A 22,810-nucleotide genomic window follows, 5' to 3' on the forward strand; every position below is an offset into this window, starting at 1 on the left:
CAAATTGTGTAAAAAACTACAATAACAAGTCCACAGAAATCATCAAGGGGAGGGAGGGTGTTTAAGGAAGTGCTCAAATTTACATTTGAAACTTCACTACAGGCATGACCAGCAAACACACACACACACACACACACACACACACACACACACACAAACACACCAGGCAGCCAATAAGATGATAAGCACCCACTGTCTGTGTCTGTGTTTGAGATGTCAGTGGTGATTGACCATTGGTTATATTCAGAAAGTATTTGAAGTTAGATTTTCCTCCTGCGTTTGATCTACACTGTCCATTTCTGCAGATCAATTTTTATTTTCTACAGGACAGCGACTGCTCCTTTAAAACAGACTTTGTTGTCTTACAGCCGCAGGCGCCAGATCTACATTCGGGCCGACAGGTTCATCAGCTCCAAACCAAATATGCACGTGTTCATCTCATAAACCTCTATAGTCACGAAGCTGTTCGCTGAATTGTAACTACCGGTACTAAAGATAACTGCTGAATTTCTTTAGGTCTTTCGAAGAGGAAAAACTGTCTTACCAACTTGTAACAGGATGTAGGATAAAATCTATCTCTCTTTTATTATGTGTTTGTCAGGTGCTTCAGTAAAATGCCGTAATAAAAGCAAAAATGTGCCCTCTGAAATCCATATTCAGATGAAATTAAAGCAATCTAATTGTAACTCCTTCAGCAAATATTAATCAGAACTATTCATGCAGGGCGGCAGGCTCAGACTCAGTATTTGTTGCCAAACACATTTCAAACCAGACAGGTTTCTTTGGCTGCTTTGTTTGCATTTCACAGTCTGTCAGTGTTGCTGTGTGCATTGTGCTTTCTCTGGCTTTCAAAGGTAACACAATGATACAAGTGCTGGCTATAGAGCAACAGTTAGATTCTCAGAAGAGAAAACCTTCAACAGAAGATTCTCTTGTTGTTTTTTTAGGATGAATACTGATTTGTGTAAACCAGAGGATGACAGGAACAATTTACGAAGGCTAACACTGGCCAGTAAGAGGGCATCAAAGAGACATTTGTGTGTTTCAAAAGCAGGCCGGATCCTGTATGAACGTAGCAAAGACTTTGGCTCCCTCGTGTGGAAGACTGACATACAACTAATGCTCAGTAACTGAGGACCAAATTTTGCAGAACCTTTGACAATATTCAGATAAGCTACTAAACAACAAGTTGTGATCAATGAAATATAACAGAAATATTGGGGAAAAAAAGATGATTATTAAGTCAAGCAGATGTTTGTAGATTGTATCTGTGATTAATGTGCAGGGGGTTAAAGGAAATCATGGTTCACAAAATGTCAGAATTCAGTTTCTTAACTGTGATAAAATATGTATTTTTGACCATTAGAGGGAAACAGAAGAGGAGTGAAAAAATTATAACAGTTCTTCATCCAAACAATTTATTATTACAGCACAGTTGTTGTGAATGTTCACAATCTCAAAGCAGTTTTTCACACCTCCATCAACAATTTAGCCCTGCCTCTGCTTGTGTCTTGGATTTGTCTTGCAGAACACAAACAAACGTCCCCTCCGTCGAACAAAGAAACACTCTTTGCAGCGCCTCTTCAGGGCAGACTTGGTTTTCATCCCTGCAGAGGGCTGGATGCAGGGAAGATGCTGACACTGTCCCAACAAAGATGGTCCGCATTGAGCAGAGGAGCCAGTCGAGGGGGGCTGGATGGAGCCGACTCTGGCTGGTGACAGGAGCAGGGAGCGGGGAGCTGCGGTGAAGGTGCGGAGACATCTGTAAGCGCTAGCTGCCGGTGAGGACAAGCTCAGATTCAACCGGCTCATCTGGGCCACTTGGCGAGACAGAGAGGCAGCCAGGTGCTTTAACAGCAGGGGTGCCATCGTGTCTAAGGCTTCAAAGAGGAGAAGAGAAATAATTCAGATGCAATTACTGCTGTAAAATGTATTTTTGATCAAGACTCTATTAATCATTAGCCCTTGATCACAGAGTAATAGGTCAGTTTCTAGGGTTCCAGCCTCTCAAATTCAAATGTGCTGGTTCTCTACGTTACATAAACATAATATCTTTGGGTTTTGGATTTTAGATCAAACATTCAGGACACTATCTGGTCGGTTGTTACTTTTGACATTTTACAGACAAAGCACTTTAGGCAGATTGATCAGCAATGCAAATAATATTTAGTTCCAGCCACACAGTGGTCTAATTTAAAATATTGCATTTTGATTCCACAATATGTTGAAATTATTAATTCCCTTTAAGATTAAGTTACATATAATTAAACTTTAACATGAATATCCCTGATGTCAATACAGGATGGGTAAGTTTAAGAAAACAAGGGAATGGACAAATACAGTATATAAAGATAGATAGATGTGAAAGTGTTAAAGGGGTTAAATGTTACAGATTAATATAATTAGGGACCAAACATATGTAGCTCACTTTACAAGTTAAAAAAAGGTTTAAAAATAAGGTTTTTTATATGTATATATACATAGCCAAACTAAATACTGTTTCTAAGTGTCATAAGCTATTGTTTCAGCCTAGACCTTTTTGATCTTAATATACATTTAAAATGCTCTTATTTGCTTTGTTGTTTGGTACAAAGTGTCTGGTAGAAATTGAATATGTAGATCAAAATAAACAGAATGAATGACCATACTGTAGAATTAATATAACAATAATATAACAGAGTTAAACTGAGTCATTACATAATGTCCGCTATATGATCCACACGGCTACATAGTATGATTCTTACAGCATTAGGAAATAATGCAAGGGTAAACAGTCTGTGCAGTGAACACATGTAAATACCCCAGCCCGGTGTTGCTATAGCTTAGCTGGGGAACATGCCAAGGAGACTAGCATGAGCTAAACTGCTAGCGCCCAAGACAGACGTTAAAACCACCGAAACAACAATATTCGACACGACTCGGTCATTTGATTAAATTCAGAGTTCGTGAACAAACCTGTCAGTTATTCGATGGGTGTTAAAAGGGGTTATACACAGGAATGTTGCGTTTTTAATAGCAACACGACTGCGCTGCTGTTCATCCTTGTGAGCATATAACTGCTTCCGGTTTGCGATACAAACCGGGATTGAGTGTGCCCTCAGTTTCGCCTGTCAGACAATTTCCCTTTCTTACAATATATAAATCATGTCTCTCATGGCGTTATATAATCCTAACTATAATAAAGATGAGGACAATCTGTTATCTTTAATAATAAAGAGCTATATATAAGCCCAGAGAAAGGACTCAGTGACTGTAAGACAAAACCCGGGGCGACTAATTGTTTTCATCCAGTGTACTTGCAAAGCATCTTGGGAAATACAGGCTGGTGTAAACATGGCTGCCGCAGTGGTCAGAGTTCTGTCCTTCAGTAGAAATGCTAAGGTGCTAGCTCCAGCTGTGAAGCTCAGTGCTGTGCCTGCTCGCAGGTACAGTGTAGAGGTGTCCAGCACCGGGGAGGCCATCACTCATACCGCATCACTCATACCGGCCAGGTAATGGTTAAAGCCGCCATTTCTCTACTATTGGTCCATCCGGGTGGCCTAATGCTAGCCAACATTAGCCTAGCGTCTGTGTGGCTAGCAGGGTTAACACGTCAGTTCATTCCTCCAACATCTGAGTATGACTCTCAACATATGATTACAACAATCAGGGAGGACAGGTGTATATCGCTGCTAGAAAGGACAGTTAATGCTTCAGCTCCCTGGTTCAGCCCGATAACCATAAGTTAGGAGCTAAATGTGATGTTTATGTGTTTAACTCCAAGTGATGACAAGTGTTTTCCTCGCAGGTGTTTGACGAGAAGGATCCCAGGAGAGCCAGATTCGTTGGCAGACAGAAGGAGGTATGAAGCATCTCTCAAGCTTTTAAACTGTAATTAAACAACCTCATTGAGACTGTGGATCTTCGTCTTTGAATATAGGCCCAATAACAGGAGGCACCCATAATCAGCAGATACAGTTGTAATGAAAAAAAGCAACACAACAAAAACTAAGATATCTTAACAACAGGTGGCAACTATTGTCAATGGAAATGTTTATTGGATGTAGAATAACAGTACACGGTGAGGCTGTGTGAATAACTGGTTCTGTGTTCAACTAAGCCCCCACAAGACATTTTTAAATCTTGCTAAAGAACATATCTATTTGAAAAATAACTGTTCCTCATTGCACCACACAATGAAACCTTCTATTCTTTTGCCTCACCTTTTTAATGATGTTGTCCTGGTTTTCCTTGGTTTTGGAATTTGAAGTATATAATTTGTCCCCCATGTCAAGCACTGTGTAACAGCTGTTTTAGCTGTCTAGACAGTTTCACCTGCTGTTGCTTTATTTTTTTAATTGGGAAAACATTCAATGTTTAGTACTTAGTACCTATCTGAAACAATATGTGGGCCAATGTATAGATGGCACTCTGGTCAAGTTTATTTATGAAATACATTTAAATCAACCAGAGGTTAAAAAAGTAATGTTCAGTACAAATTTGAAGAGATACACATGAATGAAATAAAACCATAAAACAAGTTAATAACCTAAGGGCAGTCAAAAGTCTAAAAACTCATTGGTTTTCAGCTTGACCTTGTATTTGTCTATGGAAGTTGAACACGGGATTGTGAAAAGTAAAACCTTCCAAAGCTTTAGAGCAGCTACAGTACATTCACACAGGATAGGCAACATTTTGGGAATGTGTATCATCATGAATGTACATTACTGCCTCATTGTGCGTTTGATAGTTAAAGAAATCATATTGTTTGTGTCCAGGTGAATAAGAACTTTGCCATCAAGTTGGTGGCAGAGGAGCCTGTGACTGACATCCAGTCCAGAATTGTGTCCTGTGATGGAGGCGGTGGAGCTTTGGGACATCCCAAAGTCTACATCAACCTGGTAAGAGCCTGCACACACTATACTCATAAAAATACTTAAGTGCTTGCTTAGCCTGTGCATTTTGACCATTCCTAAAGGCATGTGCATATTGTAAGTGGTTGGTCCACCCTGCAACTTGGGTTCATACCACCATTTTGTGAGTAGTTAACATCTGTTCACAAGTTTTTGTCGCTCAAAATTACATTTTTAATTGTGTATGTGGTTTATTTAAAATTGATAGTCCTTCTCTATCATCTTGACATGATCCATGTGATGACCCCCATAGCCCCGAACAAATTGTCAGGGTCTTCACAATGTTGAAATGTAATCAAGTGAATTGTCTTTTCTTGCATCATGTCAAGAAACCGACTTTTGCAGAAAACTGGCTATAAAGATGTATTATGATCTTTACATTTTTTAACACGTGCATTTTCTGAAGGAATGAATTCATACTGAGGGGCCTACATTGTGAAACTAGAATGCTAGGAGAGTGCTTACCTCCCCTAAGGCTAACACCCTATCTCACTGTTTTAAAGAAAGTGGGATAAAAAACCAGGATGAAAATGCATATCTCCTAGATAGAGATATTGAAGGGAAACGGATTTATTTGTAATCATAAGTCGTGTCATTTTAATTACTTAAATATAATCTGTGAATTGCATTCATATGACCTCCTCAGCTGTTGGAATAGTCCTATATGTATTTCTGTAGTTATCCAAACAACAGGTTATGCAAAGGTTCCAATTGTAAACACTGTCTTTAATCTTTTTTTCAGGATAAAGACACAAAAGTGGGCACATGTGGGTACTGTGGATTACAGTTCAAGCAGAAGCATCATCACTGAAACATTACCTCTGTCTGTGCTTCTCTGTATAAATTGCCATATTGGTTAATAAATTATATCTTCTCTGTCTAATCAAAAGTGTGATCTTCATTATGAGGCCTGTTGAAATCATCCTTGCAACATAACGGGGCTATAATGTTCACCATCAAACACATGCATTAAAAATGTTTCTTGTCAAAGGTTCAACTGACAGAGTGTAGAAATCTTCTGCCAGTGCTAGGCGTAATTCTCGGCAAGACGTGTGATGTAGTTGGTTGGCTGGATGCAGTTCCCACAGTGACAGGCAGAGGTCAGCAGTGTCCTATATACAATGTCAAGATAAGAGGCTAAAACAAATAGTCAAAGGCTACTTGGTGCAGAAATAAAAGCCATGATTTTGACTTTGTCTCCCACTGACAAGACCAAGGCTTGCTATTGGTTATAAAACTTAGATATGATTTCAACCATTAAAAAGCCAGTGAATTAAAGCCACAGCGTACACCTCTGTCATCTGCTCCATTGTTGTGTGCAGGAGCAGGACTTCTTTATTTTCCTCCATGAATAACTGCTTGTGATTGCAGTGCCCTCATCAATAAGTAGATAAGTCTGTTTACTGTAAAGAACACTTGAGGGAACCTTAGCATTCCTCATGCACCCCACCCCCCTGCACACACACACACACACACGTACACACACACTGCGCTGTTGAGTCTCGCTCTGCCTCTTGATGTCTTCTGCCGGGAAGACGTCAGGAGAGAGCCTGCCTGATAAGACACAGCAGCGCGGAACAATACATGTTTGAAGAAGATCATATATATATTTCATCAGGCTTATTCTCCATAGACCTCTGCATGCCAAATTGGCCCGCGCCTGGCTCCGGCTCCAGACAGCAGTAGCCTGTTCTGTCCCCAGTGATGCAGCCAGTGGAACTGCATTTTCCACACCATGGAGCTCAGGTTGGGAAGACTAGTCAGGCTGATATAATTGGCCCTGGTGACTCGTGGAAGTGAGGCCTGTGCTGTAGTTAACCTCATCTATAGTCGGACCACTTTGGATGAGTGAAGGGGAGAGAGGTGCATTGTTAAAATGAGGCAGGCGAGCCGGGTCAGTGTCAGAGAGCCGGATGGTGGGTCTTGCGGTTGGTAAAGTCGGAGCGGTTCAGGGGTGGTGGTTGATTGAGTTGGAGGCATTGCCGCGGGCAAAATCTTCAGATGAAACTGAGCATATGAATTGTGCTGAATTAAACAGCACTGTGTTTTTGAGCTGGGTTTAACGGCTCTCTTTAATTATTCACTGCTCTTAAAGGCATCACCCAGCATAATGTAATGCTTTCTAATATCATTTCCAAAGCTGGACTGAACCAATTTTTTGACATTTTCTATCCTCATTCCACCCTGAGCTGTCAATTCACAAGAGTGAAGAGTCGATGGCTACACCCTGTTATCCTTGTTGTTTCGCAATACTATTAAAGAATAATAAAAAAAACAACTCTCAAGCATAATATGACCTGCAGCGTTGGGTTAGACCATTCAGACTAAGATAAGTTTAAATGAGACAGTAATCATATTGAAGCTCTCCTCACTGCTGAGCCATACAGTAGATAATGGAGTTAAATGCCATTGAATTTTTTAACACAGCACCGCTCCACAACAATCACTCACTCCACACAAAACATCCTCCTCGTCGCCGTAATTGCCCTATTAAAATATTTCTCCTTTAAGATGTGTCACATTACAAACCCCGAGGCTCATTATGAAGCTCCCCGCAGCCAATTATCTGAACCTCCACGTCTGGAAGCCACTGTGACCAAAAGGGGCTCATGGGCAGATCTGGGAGCAGCCCGTCCTCCTTAAATCCACGCTCGCTGCACGAGAGGCAAAACAGAAAACTGACCTTTGGTCATTGTCTTGGGGCGACTCCACTCAGCGCCACTTTAGAGTCAGGTGACAGAGCTTCTGACCTTTACCATGGAAATAATGACTTGTTCTTGTGCCAGGAGCTCTGGAGGGGTTACCACAGGGAGCGAGACACCTCTGGCGACATGTGACAGTTTTTGTAGGAGAGAGTTTGCACTCAGCACTTTGATAGCCCCGGAAAACCAAAGTATGTGTGACAAGACGCAAGAGACTTGGAGCCGTGTGTATAAGTATGCCATTCCGTGTGTGTGTGTGTGTTTCAGTGTGTCAGTGTGTTTCAGTGTGTCAGTGTGTTTGAGTATGCGACACCGACACAGACGGTGTTGAAAGGAAATGGGTGTCAGACAGAAAGTGAAGAGAGGAGCAATTTGAAGTTGTCAATACTTCCTGTGCAGACATTCCAACTGAAATTTCAAAAGTAGAAGGGATTCAGGAACATGGTTGCAGGGTTCAGAATTAGTAATATCACAAATCAATTTGAGTTATTACTGTCCCCTCCTCACCTTTATGTCATCATCTATGTCCATTCTTCCATAACACACAAAAGGGCCAAATACCTCCCGATGCCCTGAGCCAGACAAGTAAACATTGGGACCGACATTCCCCGACCTGTATAGCAACACACTGCGGCTTAATCACATTATATGGCCCAGGGAGCAGGCCTTCGTGTCAGACGACTGTTGAGTGGCTAGCTGGTGTATGGAGAGCAGACAGAGGTGAGGTGAGACGAGTTGAGGGTCCGGGTGAAGAGGGGGGGTGTGGAGAATGTGGAATGAGAAAGGGATGGTTAGCGGTGGCTACAGTGGAGCAGATAGACAATGTGACAAAAGGGGGTGAGATGATCTAAAGTAAATCTTGTACAGAAAGAAAAAGAAAACAAGTCAGAAATCTGCCCTGTTGTTATTTTGACAGTATTTTGCATCATAATTTTACCTTTAAAATGTTAATGTTTAGTCAAATAAACCCTCTGTCAACAAAAGTAGGATTAAATACTTGTCTGTGCAGAATAATTTCAGGGATACTCTGAGAATGGCTCTTATCAATATTTTCATATTAGAATAAATTATTTACAATTTTTTTACATCTTTAGTATTTAGTATTTTATATGTTATATTATTTTAGTAAGTTGTAGTTTGTAATGTGACAGGTTTCTCTCATAGTGAGTGCAGCTTTTTTGCTGGTGTGCAACTTTGGCCTCTACTGTATTGGTTTCTGTCAGATCTCATGGTGATTATCACAATAAGAAGTTGTTTTCAGCAAAAATGCTCTAAAATCCAACCAAGATGACCAAACAGCAGACAGAAATAAAAAAAAGTTTCCCTAGTAAGTGGAGCACTGAGCAGATTCAGAGTCAGATAATTCTCTCTAAAGTCGGTAATGACCAAAACAGAACAAAAAGGTTCAGCCGCTGTGAATTTATACATTGCTTCATGTTTCACGTCTACCAGGTGTGTACCTTTGCGAGTTTTAGTTTAATAATAGTTAGATTTGTGGTCACAACTTGTCTCTGCTGCCCCCAAGTGCATATCAACCTTGCGGGCCAACCTTGAAATTATAACAACTTTTTTTTATTATTATTGATCAAATGAGAATTGACCGGAATAAAATAATCACATGATTCTACGCTACCCCTGAGTTTGAGTGATCTTTTAAAACAAATACCAATATTTTGAGATATTGAAAGATTGTGAAAAAGGCTTAAAAAGCTTAAATGATTTTATTTGTGAACTTGGGAGTTTTTTTTAAATTATTTGAATAAAAAGAGACTTAATGTTTGGCACTCAGCTAATGGGTTTATACGTATGTTTGCAGTCATGTCTCAAACAACTAAAGGTGAGGACACTCCACTCAGCCCTGATCCGACCTCTTATCTCCCCTTCATTCTATATCCTTTAGAACTCCACACCTTTGTCATCACCTAAAGATTTTCAAAAAGGAAACACAATTGATTCCGTTCCATCCGGTTTCGATAGAAAAACAAATTGCAACAATACAAAACAATAACTTTGCAGCCTACCTCAAAGAGAAAGAAAACTTTACAGAAATAAGAAGTCAGATGTCATTATTTATCATCTTGAATCTTACTTATTTATGAGGCAGAAACAGAATGAAATTCTCGGTTGAATTCATCCTGAATTATTTAATCCGAAATGGTTAATTCCATACAAAGCCTGGGCAGATCCCTCCTCTGTTCTGATAAATACTTTATCACTGTTCCTAAATCGAAAAACAGCAGGAGGAGAAAGATGGGAGTGAAAAAAATATTTCCACTGTTTCTTGTTGTGCTTTGTTTTAGAAAGTGTTGGTTTAAATGTTTATGTGCAAAATTTGTGAAGATTTCTTTAATAATTGAAGCTGGTGGCAAATTTTCTCTTATTTTCCATATTTATATATAAAATATTCAGCCTCACTGAACCCCGCCTTATTTTTCTGTTTATTTTGTATCTTATTGCTTGTATCAGAAAATCACCTAAGTGGATAAAGATGTAACACTTTCTTAAAATTACTTAAGAGGTTTCATGAAGTATTTTGCACACAGTGGATTTTCTTGCAGTCCCAGGTTGACAGTCAAAAGACGCCTAATGAAAAGGGACGCATCGCTGATTGCAGCTATATCTGGAGCCGAGGTGGAAGTGGCATCGATTTAACAATTTAGCAGTACCCTCCTCTGTGTGTTTCCATTAGTCACGGCTGAATACCACCCACTTCCCCCCTTTCACTTCCTCAAACACACACACACACACACACACACACACACACACACACACACACACACACACACACACACACACACACACACACAGACACAGCTGCAAGGGTATATTCCACTATCCCTGAGCAGGGTTTACAACGTTTAAACTGATAACATTAGTGGTTCCAGCACAGTGGACAGCGGACATAAGGGCACACACAGAAAACTTTGCCATGCGACAGAATACACCATTTATTTTTGTGACTCAGTGCATGTGCAGGCCATTGTGCATGTGTACAATATTGTATAATTTTTACGTGCGTGAATCGTACAACCTTGCCGCAGGGAAGTGTGTGTGTGTGTGTGTATGTGGTCACAGTTGTTTGCTCACATTTGTCCATAAGATTTGTCCATAACAATCAAAGTTGAGAGAGAGAGAGAGAGGGCATATCAAAATTTCCAAAAAGGACCATACTGTGTTTATTGACCAATCGCTTAACCCTTTAGCCAAACAGCAATTTTCCCATTTGTAGCTGAGGGTCCATAGCTTGGCTCGTTTTCTCACAAGTTTGGAGGTTGTTGAAATTTTCTTTCCAAAAAACAGAAATAAAAGTGCAAAGGTGTAAGAATTGGATTAATCGACAACCGTCAGCACGCAAAGCTTTGTAACATACTACCGTCTGTAGCATTAGGGTTAAGTTATGCTAATTATTTTTGACTAGCGTTCCATATATTTATTCATGGGTTCAAACAAAAGAGCCACTCACTTCTAGCAAATCCAGGGTGAAGCATTTTCTCATTGTTTAGAAGTCAGTCCAGGTTGCAATCACGCTAACGTTAAAGCTAAGGTTGGTAATACAGGCAAAGCTAGCAGGTGCAGGCGACACTTCAAAAATATGCAACCAATACGTCACCTCCCCTCCCATCAGCCCTCTTGTTAAAGCTCGGCCACCAAAAGATATGAACACGCACACGTGACTCACTCACTGACTTTTGGCTATCGTCTCTGGTTCAGCGGTTTATGTCTCTCCGGCATTCGGTCAGATGAAATGATTGGTCGTGTTTATTGCAGCCCTGCAAGGGCCAGAGACCGGGGCTTTTCTTTCTTTTCTTTTTTAAAATTTTTTTATTAATGGCTATCAGGACATTCTATTTAAACAAATAAAAAATGATATCCCATTAAACTTACCAATCCGAACTTTAACGGCCCTGCCCTGCTCTTTAGGAGCAATTCAGGTTTGTTTACACCCCAGCAACATTACATTTACATTTGCAAAACGCGCTGATTACTCCACATTTTAAAAGCCTGCATGTCTTCTTTGATCATTAAGTGGTGATGGTGCCGACCTTTTCCCTGTGACATTAGATTAGACTTTCGCCTCAGTCTTTTTGCTTAATGTCCTTATGTGGCTGTCAAGTGCATATTTAAGACATGTTTACAACTTGCAGTTTTAAAAAGTCAGTCAGACTTTGGAGTTTTTCAAATAAACTAATGGACAATGTGATGGATGAGGAGTTTGAAATTCTCTCTCTCTGTCTTAAAACCTATTTTAAAACATTCACAAATTTGACTGCGGCATCTGCCAAAGTTACTGTGCAAGGATGGAAAGATTGACTGGCGTAGCCACAGTGACTAAAAGGGTGGTGCTCAGCAAATGGTCAATTAGTCACAGCAACACAATATAGACTTCAAGTCCAGTAGTCGTTGAAATATTCCGTTGTTGACGAGTTGGTTGGACTACAAAGATGAGGTAGACCTAACAAGTTCAAAGGATTGTCCAGGTATTCTGATGTCTATCGCGGCATCATTAAAGCCTTTCCACACCTCGGCTGGTTTGGGCTGTTGGAAAGGGGGACCATGGAATACTCCGTCCACCCATTCTCTGAGCGTGGCCACTGGTGATTCCTGTTGCCTGTCTGCCTTAGTGAGCCCCATGCTTGACGGGTACACAGGAGAGGATGAGCCGTTGGTCGACAGCATACAAGGAGGGTACTCTGGCTGCAAGCTGCCATCCAAAGACACCGCCGTGTGAGCGATGGACCATATTTTCGGCTTGGCGTCTGTGTCTCGAAGGTCTGTGTTCGGAAAGAAGGAGGTGTTTTGGTGTTGGACTGGTGTGAGTCTGGGGCAGTCCGGGGACAATCTGTCTTTTCTGTGAAGTGTATCAGGGTTGTGTGTGAGGTGCTCATGTTGGAGATCTGTGTTTGGGTTTTCATTGTCCTCAGGTAGGAATTGTGGCTTCGGTTCACAGTCGGAAGCATCAGACTCCAGCAGGTCGAAGTCCTCGAGATCACTCTGCAGCTCGGCACACTGTTGATCTGCAAAAATCAATCAGACAAAGAATACTAAGTTTGCGCATGCTACCTTGAATAGGGAGAAATGCAGTGACTGGTGGATTGAAGCCGTATGTTTACCAGGATGGTCTTTTTCATCTTCAACTGGCTTCTCAGCTTCATCACTGTCTTCATCACAGCCCCGATCATCAGAGCCTTTACAAGCTCGCGGTGACCACGTCACCTTGTTCTCCTTCTTCAGCCTCCTGCGCGCATTGGCAAACCATGTCGACACCTGAGGGAGAGAGGGAGCAGAGGTCATAAAAACAGATAAAAGCGTGGGGATAGTGGAAAGAAGGAAGTTAAACAGCCATGAAGGGCAGACTAAAAGAAGGGAAGAGAAAGGAAAGGAGGAATATAGGAAGTAAAGAAGAGACTAATTTGTTAAAATTCAAGTTTAAAATGTGCTACGCAAACAGATAAAGAGATCAATTGAAAGTTAATGGCAAGTAATTGAAGGAAAATCAAACTGGGACTCATTATTGGGCAGTAGAGTTGAAACTTTTACTAAAGGCAACCCATATTCACCTGTGTGAGAGTCATCCTGGTGATGATAGCGAGCATGATCTTCTCTCCCTTTGTGGGGTAGGGGTTCTTCTGGTGCTCCTGCAGCCAGGCTTTCAGGGTGCTGGTGGTCTCTCGGGTGGCGTTTTTGCGACGAGAAGCTCCATCAGAGCAGGAGTACCTGAAGCAAATTGTAAAGTTCCACATTATATTCAGCTCTGTCTTAGCAGAAGTGAGCGAGTGAACCTGTCATTTATGAGTAACTATATATTAAATAATAAATGAATGATGTCTTATAGGATAGAATCTATACCATTGAGAACAATAAAACCACTGCTGTAAAAGCTCCTCCATTTCCAGCCACTGAATCCCAGAGAGGACATTATAGTTATGGTATAATAACAATACCAAGACAGTGAGAATTTATGACACATGATCAATATTTTTCCTCTCTAAGTCTCCATTCGTTAGCAGGACTTCTAGTATAAAGATAGACATTTTAATATGGAAAATAAGGACGAGACTTACCCATATCTGTCATAAGAATATTGTCCAAATGCGTATTCATAGGGGTAGTAGGCAGGAGTCTGAGATGTCCCCACATGCACCGATGCAGCTCCGTCTTTTGGATCCAGTGGCCCCTGAAAAAACAATTGGCACATAACTCACATAAGTACAAAATTCATCAGAATCCCTGAAATATTCCAACTCGAATTACTTTAGAAAAAAGCGGGAAATTATTAAATAAAATGTTTTTCTGTTTCAAATAACATTGCCATATCATTTCAGACAAGGTATAGTCTTAAAAAATGACAGGGTCCCTGGTTCCCTGATGCGTTATTACGATTCCCGTGTAAGAATTTAAGTAAATACTTAATTATCTCATCAGTGAAGTGAAAGTGAATTGTAAGACTCACTCTGGGATAGAGCGCTGTGGCATCGCTGGTGCAGGTGTTGTAGTAGCCTTGGCTCTTTGAGTAAGGGCCGCTGTAGACTCCGATGCCGGTGCTCGGGCTGAGCTGGTGCCCGGGGGAGCGCAGCACCGGGTGAGATGGAGGCGTCCCCGGCTCCAGACAACCGGCCAGAGAGCTTGGAGTCATCAGAAACTTTGGCAAGAAAATTGCACGATTAACACAATTCGTCACAGAGAGAGAAGTGACAAGTTTGCCAACATTCAAAACATTTAAAACCTATAGCTAAGGTAAACAAATTCCAACGCAAAATGACCTCTTTACAGTTTGCTTTTTGTTGACACTGTTATTATTAGCTTTAAAAGTCAGTTGGATCATTTAGGTTAAATCTTGGAAGACATAATTTTGTCTAAATGGCAAGGAGACGCACGGTAAAATAGTCTGGAGGCGGAATTGTCATATTTTAAGAATATACCAAGAAAACAATTATCGTCTATTAACATGGCTCGAGTCAAGTCGTAACTTAAATATCGGTAAACATGCGTAAAAGATTGACAGTACCTGCGGTGTGGTGGAGTAGGGGTATCCCAGCTGAGAGTAAGCCATGGCTCAAATCAAATCTCACAGGCAGAAGCAGGAGCGCAGACCCGGGACCACATGCAACAGCATCCGTGGCACAGGAAGACTTTCACCGCTGTCACTTGTTCCGAGCGAGTTTTTCAGTTGATCATCTACCACCGAATCCAGACGGGGACGCGCGGACATTTACGCACCACTTTCATTTTACGCACGGCGAAGGTCAGTCTAAAAAGTAACTTCTCGGCTTCCCCTCCGGTTCCGCTCCACTCAAGTCGCTGCTGCAGCTTCTACAGTGTGTGTCCCTGCTAAGGTCACAATCCAAAGCGACTGTGTGTGCATGGGTGTGTGTGTATGTGTGTGATCAAACCGTTCATCTCCCTATGATGCGCTCTTTGGCTTTTAAGGCGCGTCTCTCTGACGTCAGCGCAGGACTCTGGTGTGTATGTGTTGTGTGCGTGTTCATATCAAGATGAAGAAACTCACCTAATTAACCCACCACCACCACCGACAGGACACGCACGCGCGCGCGCGCACACACACACACACACACACACACACACACACACCTGTCCCTCACATCCAATAGAACAACGTCTCACACGCAAAAGTGCGCGCAAGCTCACCCCACCCACCCCAAAAAAGTCCCCAGGCGTAATGAGAATATGAGAATGTGATCAATTCTCCTCACACACACACACGCACGCACGCACGCACGCACACACATAAACACACCCAAACACACACACAGTTGTTATGGCCAGAAGGGGGTATCAGGAACGTGATGCTGTTGACACCACATTGACATCAGATGATTGATGACTACAACCTGATATTAGCATAATCGTTTTGCCCTGTAGTTTAGATAAGTTGTCACCACAGAGAAATCTCCCTGTCACCCACATATTCATGAGTGGGGAAATTTCAGGTCTCCTCCGAGCAAATTAATCAAAGAATAAACACTCCTCCGTATTCCCTTGAGTAAGCACCTTTACCAACTGAATGGCCTGTCATGTTTTTAATAACAGAGTCTTAAGCTGCCCAGCTCAAGTGGAAACATTACTTCCATTTCTTCCCCTTTAGATTTCATCTTTTATGGGTCAAGGAGGACAGATACCTGGGCAAGTGTGACATTGTGGTGTGGGGAAAGTGTTGCAGGGAGCATGAGGTGTTAAAATGTTGGAGTGAAAATGGCAGAGGTAGGGATGTTAAGAGGAGGGACAGAAGGGCAAGTGTTACAGAGGTAAAGGAGTTGGGGACTGTAGGGAAACTATATCAGGAGGAGGAAGGGGAGTTTGTGGTGATGGTTTGTGGAGATGTATTTAAATTCCTCTTTAAATGTGTTCATCCCACTTGTTCTGTATTATCCAACAATAGGTGTTTCACTGGTTGCATCCATGTCTTGCAGGAATGACGTACAATTGTTTCTCCAATTACACTGTGGTGACAGGTGTAACTGGAGCCTGGATTATGTGCAGAGTAAAGGAAGCCCAGGACTGTGAGGAGAGAGTTCAGGGTTTACAGCCAGACTTCTCTGTTTTTGTTTAGACAAATCTTTATACTTCTCATTATAACATAAAGCATCTATACTGTAGTGTTTTGCTCCGTTGCAGAGCTGTGTGCAGTCCTCTCTTTCTCTTCCTGCCATTGTCGGAGTGTCCTTCAGCAGCTCCGGGAGAAATCCCGCCGTAAAGGGGACTGAGGGCAGATACAAATCCAGCCTAATGGATTAATATTCATGAAATATTGTGATGAGGCTATGTAGTTATGACATTGACTGTATTTAGTATTGATTTATTTTCTTTGAACAGTGTAAATGTTTATATTTGACAGTGTTTATGAAATTGCCCTCACTGCCAGAAGAAGGGAACAAAGGTTACGCACTGCAGGTTTAAGGAACTTATTTTAACCATAGACGGTAAATAAAGATGGATGACTTGTTGTCACTTCATCACAATATCCAGAAATGATGTCAAAACATCCTGAATAAGAAAACTGCAACCTTGTGGGCGAGGATGCCATTAGGAGCCAGAGTCTGCGCAGTAGCGATCAGAGGATGGAGTCGAGGTATTGAGGTCCCACCAATACACACGCATGACCAGTTGCAAGTCAGTCACAGCTGTCTTGATGGTTTCACCCTTTTTTTATATAAGTAATTAAAACCAAACTTTACTGAGAAATCAAGCAAACATCAGAGTGATAATAACTACCTTAAATGGCAGATACCATCTTTGAGAAAAGTCAGTTTCACATATATTTTTACATTTTAGTTTGGTCCATGTCCCATCCCCTAACATGAAGGAGGCAGGGTTAATGACATGTCCTGCAGCCAGCCACAAGGGGGCAATCAAGACACTTGGCTTCAATTTTGGGGATCCGTCATGCTGTCCATCTTTATATACAGTCTATGATTTAGACCCAAGCGTTCATCTTTTTTTAACCATGTAGTTTTGTGCTCAAACAAAACCAAACGGTTCACTGCATGTTTTTTTTGTGTTACCATGGAGACAGAGGTCATATTATTGTTAATAACAAAGGTCTGGTACTCCTGCTGTTGCTTTGCTTCCATTGTTGGTGTCACAGGGTGGGGCCAAGTCATTTACCTTGTCCTGGAAGTTTGAGAACTTATTATTTCCAGGAGTTGTGGGTTAGATGAAAAACATCCCCAAAGAAATGTGCTTTTCCCCAATTTTCTGTATTAACTTAATGCTTGATTAGCAGTTTACTTTGTCATTATTACATTATTCTGAGATTTTGGGGGCAGGGAAATGTCGTTTATTTTCTACGTCAAGGATCTTTTGTTTTATTTTTATAAAACAATATTTACTACCACAGCCACATTAATATTTTTCACACAGTCCCTTCTATTGGATTACATGGAGGGGGGAATCAAAAAGCGACGTCCATGAAAAGTTATGGATAGAGAGAAGAAACAAGAGACAAAAGAAGAGTTGTGAAGAACCTTTGGATGCAAGAAATCCAACATTGAGAAACACAAGGGGGAAAAGAGGGAAGCCTAAAGAGGCAAACTTGAGGAGCTGAGGAAATCATTAATAGCCAGGGGATCTGAAATGGAGCGAGGGGGATGTGGAGGGGTAAAAGGACAGAATATTCCCAGTGCACCCAGAGTAAGGTTGGAACAACAGAGCTGCATCACCAGAAAGCATCTCAGGCCCCACCGGGGAGAAAGCATCTGTGTACGGGCCCTTGATTGACATTCCATTTGTCCCGTGAAAGGTGCTCATATAGCGAACACGGACTAACTGTCTCTGCCTCATCTGTGCTCAAAGCTGGGAAATGAAGTTATCTCCCCGTGCTGGCTTTGCGTGTCTTCACACAAAACACGTGTCACTCAAAGAGAATGGAAATTTGTTTAGCCGGTGACAATGAACACGACTGTGTTTAATCTTGGCCTTATATAGTTTACTGGGGGAAATAACTTGTGAGGTATCGATGAATGAACAGGCGATGGCGAGTCCGAATTCCGCTTCCAAAGCATTTGTTACCTTCTTCCTGGATAGAAAGAATGAATTTAAATCCTGCATTACACACAGAGGTGCACAGATTATCTTATTTCCTTCTTTTTGAATATTCAATGAACCACTTATATATTAATATATGATGTGTTTATATATTTATGGCATTCCTCCAGTATATATTTCTTAAAGCTCTGCGTTCGTTAGACCGTGATTATATCTTCCTGATCTCGCTCCCCTCACATCAATCATTCATTCAAGATGCTCCGCAAGACAAAAAAACAGGAAAGGAAAACGCATTCTTATTCTGTCCTTCCTGCATTCAGCTCTAGCTATTATGCAGTGGGTGGGGTGCGGGGGTTAATGATAGAAGCATGTTAATGTGAGAGCGGGAGGAGGCTCGAACTGCAGAGAGTGTTTGGAGGAGCGCGCCAAACAACTCCAATCACAAGTTCCTTCAATCACAGTGCGCTGCATTTGAATATTTTCGACCCTAAAGTCTGATATCTATGCAATTTTAATCACTGTTTAACATGTAGATGCTTTCTGAGCCGTCATCACACTTTTTTTCGCTATTTTGCTGAAAATATCTCAGTGGGTGGTGCTGATGGGCCCCAATTGAAAAGAGAATGCTTTTAACAACCCGAGTGAAAACATGACTTCATTATTTTGTGAGCCTTTGTTTGGGTGAGGCAGTCAAACTCTGCAGAGCAAATCCAGGTAAAAGAAAATATAAAGAAGTGAGGAGATTGAAAACCAAATATTAGTGGCAGGTGGGGCCAAGGAGGTTGAACTGGTTGAACCCCTAATTTGCCCCAAATTGCTTTTTTGGTGAAGGTGCTGCATATGTATGAATGGGTGTGTGAATGGGTGAATGACAAAACTAGAATCTAAAGTGCTTTAATTGGTCATCTAGACTAGAAAAGTGCCATATAAATACAGAATATCTACAGTTTACCTAATATGAAGCTACGGGCAGCAGCCAGTCAGCTAAGCTTAGCATTGAGAGTGGACAGGGGGGCTAAAGGAAGCCTGGCTCTGCCCAAAACAAAATCTGCAAGCCAACACCAACAAAAATTTTAAGTGACATCAATTTGTGGTTTTATCTGGGGTTGTGTGTCAGCGGTTTAATGGAGTGTCGATCGTATCCAACCAAGAAACTCTTTAATCCCGGAGTTTATATGACAACGAATGAGTTTCTGCCATTGCCAATATTCTGGGGCTTCATGTGTAGACAGTAGATAACCGAGCCAAGACTCTTCTGTAGAGTTTCTTCCATTAGACAAGTTAAACATTTCTCCACACAAAACTCAATCAGTGATCCTTTTTGTTAGTTGTTTAGATCCAGGCAACATTTTGGCTGATCTCTATTAACAGCTGTCAGGATATGAATACTGATCAGTCAGACTAGAAACATAATCAAAAGGCTTCTGGTACCAAAGTCTTGTCCCCTTAACCTACTTATCTTTTACATTCACATAGAGAATCTGTTTAAAGAGGTTACTGAAGCTCTGACGTTGCATCCAGACCAGCCTCCAGCTTCGGTATCTCCAATGTATAATTGAATAATTCTTTCATTGGCCCCTCTGAAAGAATCCACATTTTTTTTAAGTTTACTTCCCATATTCTAAAATTATAATCGACATCCACAACTGCAGGTGCAATTAAAAACCATCCCCTTTGTGTTCTTCCAGGGTTGAAGTGAAGAAGGTATAAGTTGGTAATTAATAGTTTTAGTCTCTTTTGCAGGGACTGTGACCGGCTGCTTTGTGGGATGGGTGAGGGTTGTTGTTGTTGGTGGGATAGGATAAAGATGTGGAAATGGTGGCGCTTTACCAACTTGGATCAACTTGAATAACCAAGAAGATTAAGGTTATGTTATGGTGGTAACAGATGGGTTTTCAAGCTTGAGAATGAATCAAATCAGAAATGTACAGACAGTAACTTCAGGGAATTGAAAAAGGCGATGGTGGTTTCTAGGATGCAACTCCCAAACTCTTAGAGAAGTCAACAAAAAGGAGCAGTCCATCAAAGAAGCTCTGAACTACAGGTTCTGTGATAAACACAGAGGATACTGCTAAAGATGAGGACAGATTCCAAAAGTACCACTGAAATAGTCCAAGGCCAGATATACAAAAGCTCTAATGGAGAAAGGACAAAAGGCCAAACTACTGCAAATGGACCCCTTCACCGACGGAAAGTGCCTCAGACCGATAGAGGCAAACCCCAGTCTGCTGAAGAACACCGCCCCCTGCAGGTCTATCAGCCTTGAGGAGTAGAAGAAGAGGTGGGGGCTGTTCTGATGTGGCCACCTTCATCCTCCATCAACCAACTCCCCTTGACCTCGTTGGAAAATATGAAAACATATAACAGCAATATTAACATAGCTGCCTTTGTACCTTTTTGAATATAGATACAGGATCCATGGCCCTGATCAATTAGTACAGTAACACATTATTGGTTTGGCTTTTTTCTATGTTTAAATATGCAATTTAATTGTTTTCAACTTCGAGTCGTCATTAGGAGTAAACATAAGCTTGTGAAAAGCTCTGGATCTGATCCAGATTTGCAACAATAATATACTGGTTTCTTTCTTGGGATAAATGCATCCTTCCACCAAGTTTCATGGAAATCATCTAAATAGTAATCCTGCAAACAAACAAACAAACAAACACTGATACAAAAACAACCTCATTGGTGGGGGTGAATTAAAGATACATTTCTTTAGATCTGTGTGCTATGAAATCCCTCTAGGAGGAGAGTTGATTCCATTTCATGACTTTGGAGATAAACACAAGGGAAGGTGACCTTTCCACCTTTTTTCCAACATTCGCTCGGTGGGAGAAAGGAGGCACATTCAGGAGTCAAGAAAAGGTGGGAGGAGGACAGGCGATAAATGGATCATGAGGGAAGGAAGTAGCTCTTTTTCTTTTTCGCCACAAGACATGGCCGACAGTGGCTGCCTCTTGTTAAGCACGCCGGCATCGTCCAAGTGCAAGTGCAAACCAGGCCAGAGCTGATCCACAAACAAGGCTGCCAACACCATACGTGTGTCTGGCCGCTGAGCAGCAGCCATGCTGCCTCCCGCTGTCTCCGCTCGACTCTAATAAGAGCCTCCTCATGGAAGATCTGGAGCTTTTGAACTCTTGAGTGAGACACTATAAAGGCCCCGGTCCTCCTCATCAATGATGTAAGACACAGGAACAGAGACAAGCTAACCCTCTTAGCTGCTGTGCATCGTGTGTGAAAGGAAGTGGACGAGGACAGACAGAGGCAGGGAGGGAGACAGGTTTAGGCTACAGGCAGCTCTTAAGAGTGTGTACAGTTTGCGTTGAGCCCTGGGAGGCCAGCCGTATTCCTCCCCATCACTTCCACTTCATTACTCCTGAAGCGGACATACATTATTCAGCTCTTCAAGCCTCAGTCCACAGGGACCGATAGAGCCTTTAACAAACACTTTGACCCACCTTATCTGGTCTACTGATCCTCCTACTGTTACCCCATCTATTCATTTGTCCATTATTGCAGTTGGACTTGATTTGTGTTCATTGACTGGGACGCCCTCGTGTTTGGTATAATTCTCTGGCCCATGATTTAAGTTTCTTTATCATGTACAATCATTTGACTCTTTCTCTAAAATAAATCTTTGTATTTTGTTGAGTGTGAATCATTACATGGTTTCTCCTAGACCTTACTGTTCATTTCCATTTTCACATAGTTTTATATTTTAATTTAATATATTAAGATTCGACAAAGAATTGTACATTATACTATCTGAATGCTACTTAAATTTGAGATCAATTCAAGCTTAGAATTCACAAACTACCTAATTAAAGTTCATTACATAAACATAGCTACATCTTTACCTGCTGCAATGTCCTTTTACTTTTAGAATTTTATGCCAATTTTTAATTCTGGAAACGTTTGAATGCTAGACTTTTAATTTTAACTAAAGTTTTCCTCATTGATCTATATTTCTACTTCTTTCTTCAGTCCCAAAACACATTCTAAACAATTCTCATAAGTCAATCTTAGTATAAAACAATCTTGCCAATGTATGTTTATTTATATTTTTAGCAGCTCTTATTGGCCCAGGATCTGCAAAGCATACGCCTGAAGTCATGGTTTAATATGTATATACCTTGCATTATTTCTTTGGTTAGAAAGGTAATCATGACTTATTAAGACTTCCTAATTTAGTTCAAAGTGAATGCTCCTAGAAAATTCTGAAATCCTAGAAAACTGGGGAAGACATTTGATCTCAGAGCCTTGCAGCAGCAACCACTTTACATTCTTAAATTGGGGAATACCATGAACAAGGGAATCAGAACAAGGCTTCACCCAGTGTTTCACATGACTGCTGCAGCACCTCTGCCTGGATCTCAGGTGCCATCCTCTGGTGGTTTAAAGAACTGCATCCTGAGGGTTCAGCCTAAAGGGTTTGAATATAATTTGATTTAGGGCTAGATTCCCGCATGTAGCTTTAATGGTTAAGGTTATTGGTAAGATACGAATTGTGGTTAGGTTGAGGTTGTGTGTGTGTGTGTGTGTGTACTTGTTCAGATTTATGAAGCCTATTTTGAGTCTGGACCTTGTGAGAACATTTTGAGAAAGTGAGAGTGACATTTTTATTGGTCCTCACTTTCTGACCCACTTTTTAAATGTGCTGTTTCGGGTTACAACTTGATTTTAATGTTAGTATTTGTATAAGCAAAGGTT

At 41.3% G+C, this 22,810-nt stretch overlaps 2 protein-coding genes across 2 annotated transcripts; one reads left to right on the plus strand and one right to left on the minus strand.

Annotated features, from left to right (window-relative positions):
* Positions 1 to 3,313: 3,313 nt before the first annotated feature.
* ndufs6 (NADH:ubiquinone oxidoreductase subunit S6) lies at positions 3,314 to 5,781 on the plus strand. The gene is made up of 4 exons (XM_053447419.1): positions 3,314 to 3,469; positions 3,780 to 3,841; positions 4,758 to 4,880; positions 5,635 to 5,781. The coding sequence occupies exons 1-4, from the start codon at positions 3,334 to 3,336 to the stop codon at positions 5,701 to 5,703; spliced, it is 390 nt and encodes a 129-aa protein (XP_053303394.1). The 5' UTR covers positions 3,314 to 3,333; the 3' UTR covers positions 5,704 to 5,781.
* Positions 5,782 to 10,735: 4,954 nt separating this feature from the next.
* irx4b (iroquois homeobox 4b) lies at positions 10,736 to 15,118 on the minus strand. The gene is made up of 6 exons (XM_053447060.1): positions 14,601 to 15,118; positions 14,046 to 14,234; positions 13,657 to 13,769; positions 13,153 to 13,309; positions 12,706 to 12,859; positions 10,736 to 12,609 (listed from the first exon to the last, which is right to left on the minus strand). The coding sequence occupies exons 1-6, from the start codon at positions 14,643 to 14,645 to the stop codon at positions 12,029 to 12,031; spliced, it is 1,239 nt and encodes a 412-aa protein (XP_053303035.1). The 5' UTR covers positions 14,646 to 15,118; the 3' UTR covers positions 10,736 to 12,028.
* Positions 15,119 to 22,810: the final 7,692 nt, after the last annotated feature.

Source organism: Pleuronectes platessa, chromosome 18 (genome assembly GCF_947347685.1).
Source record: "Pleuronectes platessa chromosome 18, fPlePla1.1, whole genome shotgun sequence".
NCBI lineage: Eukaryota > Metazoa > Chordata > Actinopteri > Pleuronectiformes > Pleuronectidae > Pleuronectes > Pleuronectes platessa.

Bases quoted from the DNA above. Each gene is read 5' to 3' on its own strand.
- ndufs6 (XM_053447419.1), top strand. From the start codon at position 3,334: ATGGCTGCCGCAGTGGTCAGAGTTCTGTCCTTCAGTAGAAATGCTAAG. The intron at 3,842-4,757 runs GTATGAAGCATC...GTTTGTGTCCAG, and splicing joins TCGTTGGCAGACAGAAGGAG to GTGAATAAGAACTTTGCCAT. The intron at 4,881-5,634 runs GTAAGAGCCTGC...TCTTTTTTTCAG, and splicing joins CCAAAGTCTACATCAACCTG to GATAAAGACACAAAAGTGGG.
- irx4b (XM_053447060.1), bottom strand. From the start codon at position 14,645: ATGGCTTACTCTCAGCTGGGATACCCCTACTCCACCACACCGCAG. The intron at 13,770-14,045 runs GTGAGTCTTACA...TTGTTTTTTCAG, and splicing joins CCACAGCGCTCTATCCCAGA to GGGCCACTGGATCCAAAAGA. The intron at 12,610-12,705 runs GTAAACATACGG...TGATTTTTGCAG, and splicing joins AGATGAAAAAGACCATCCTG to ATCAACAGTGTGCCGAGCTG.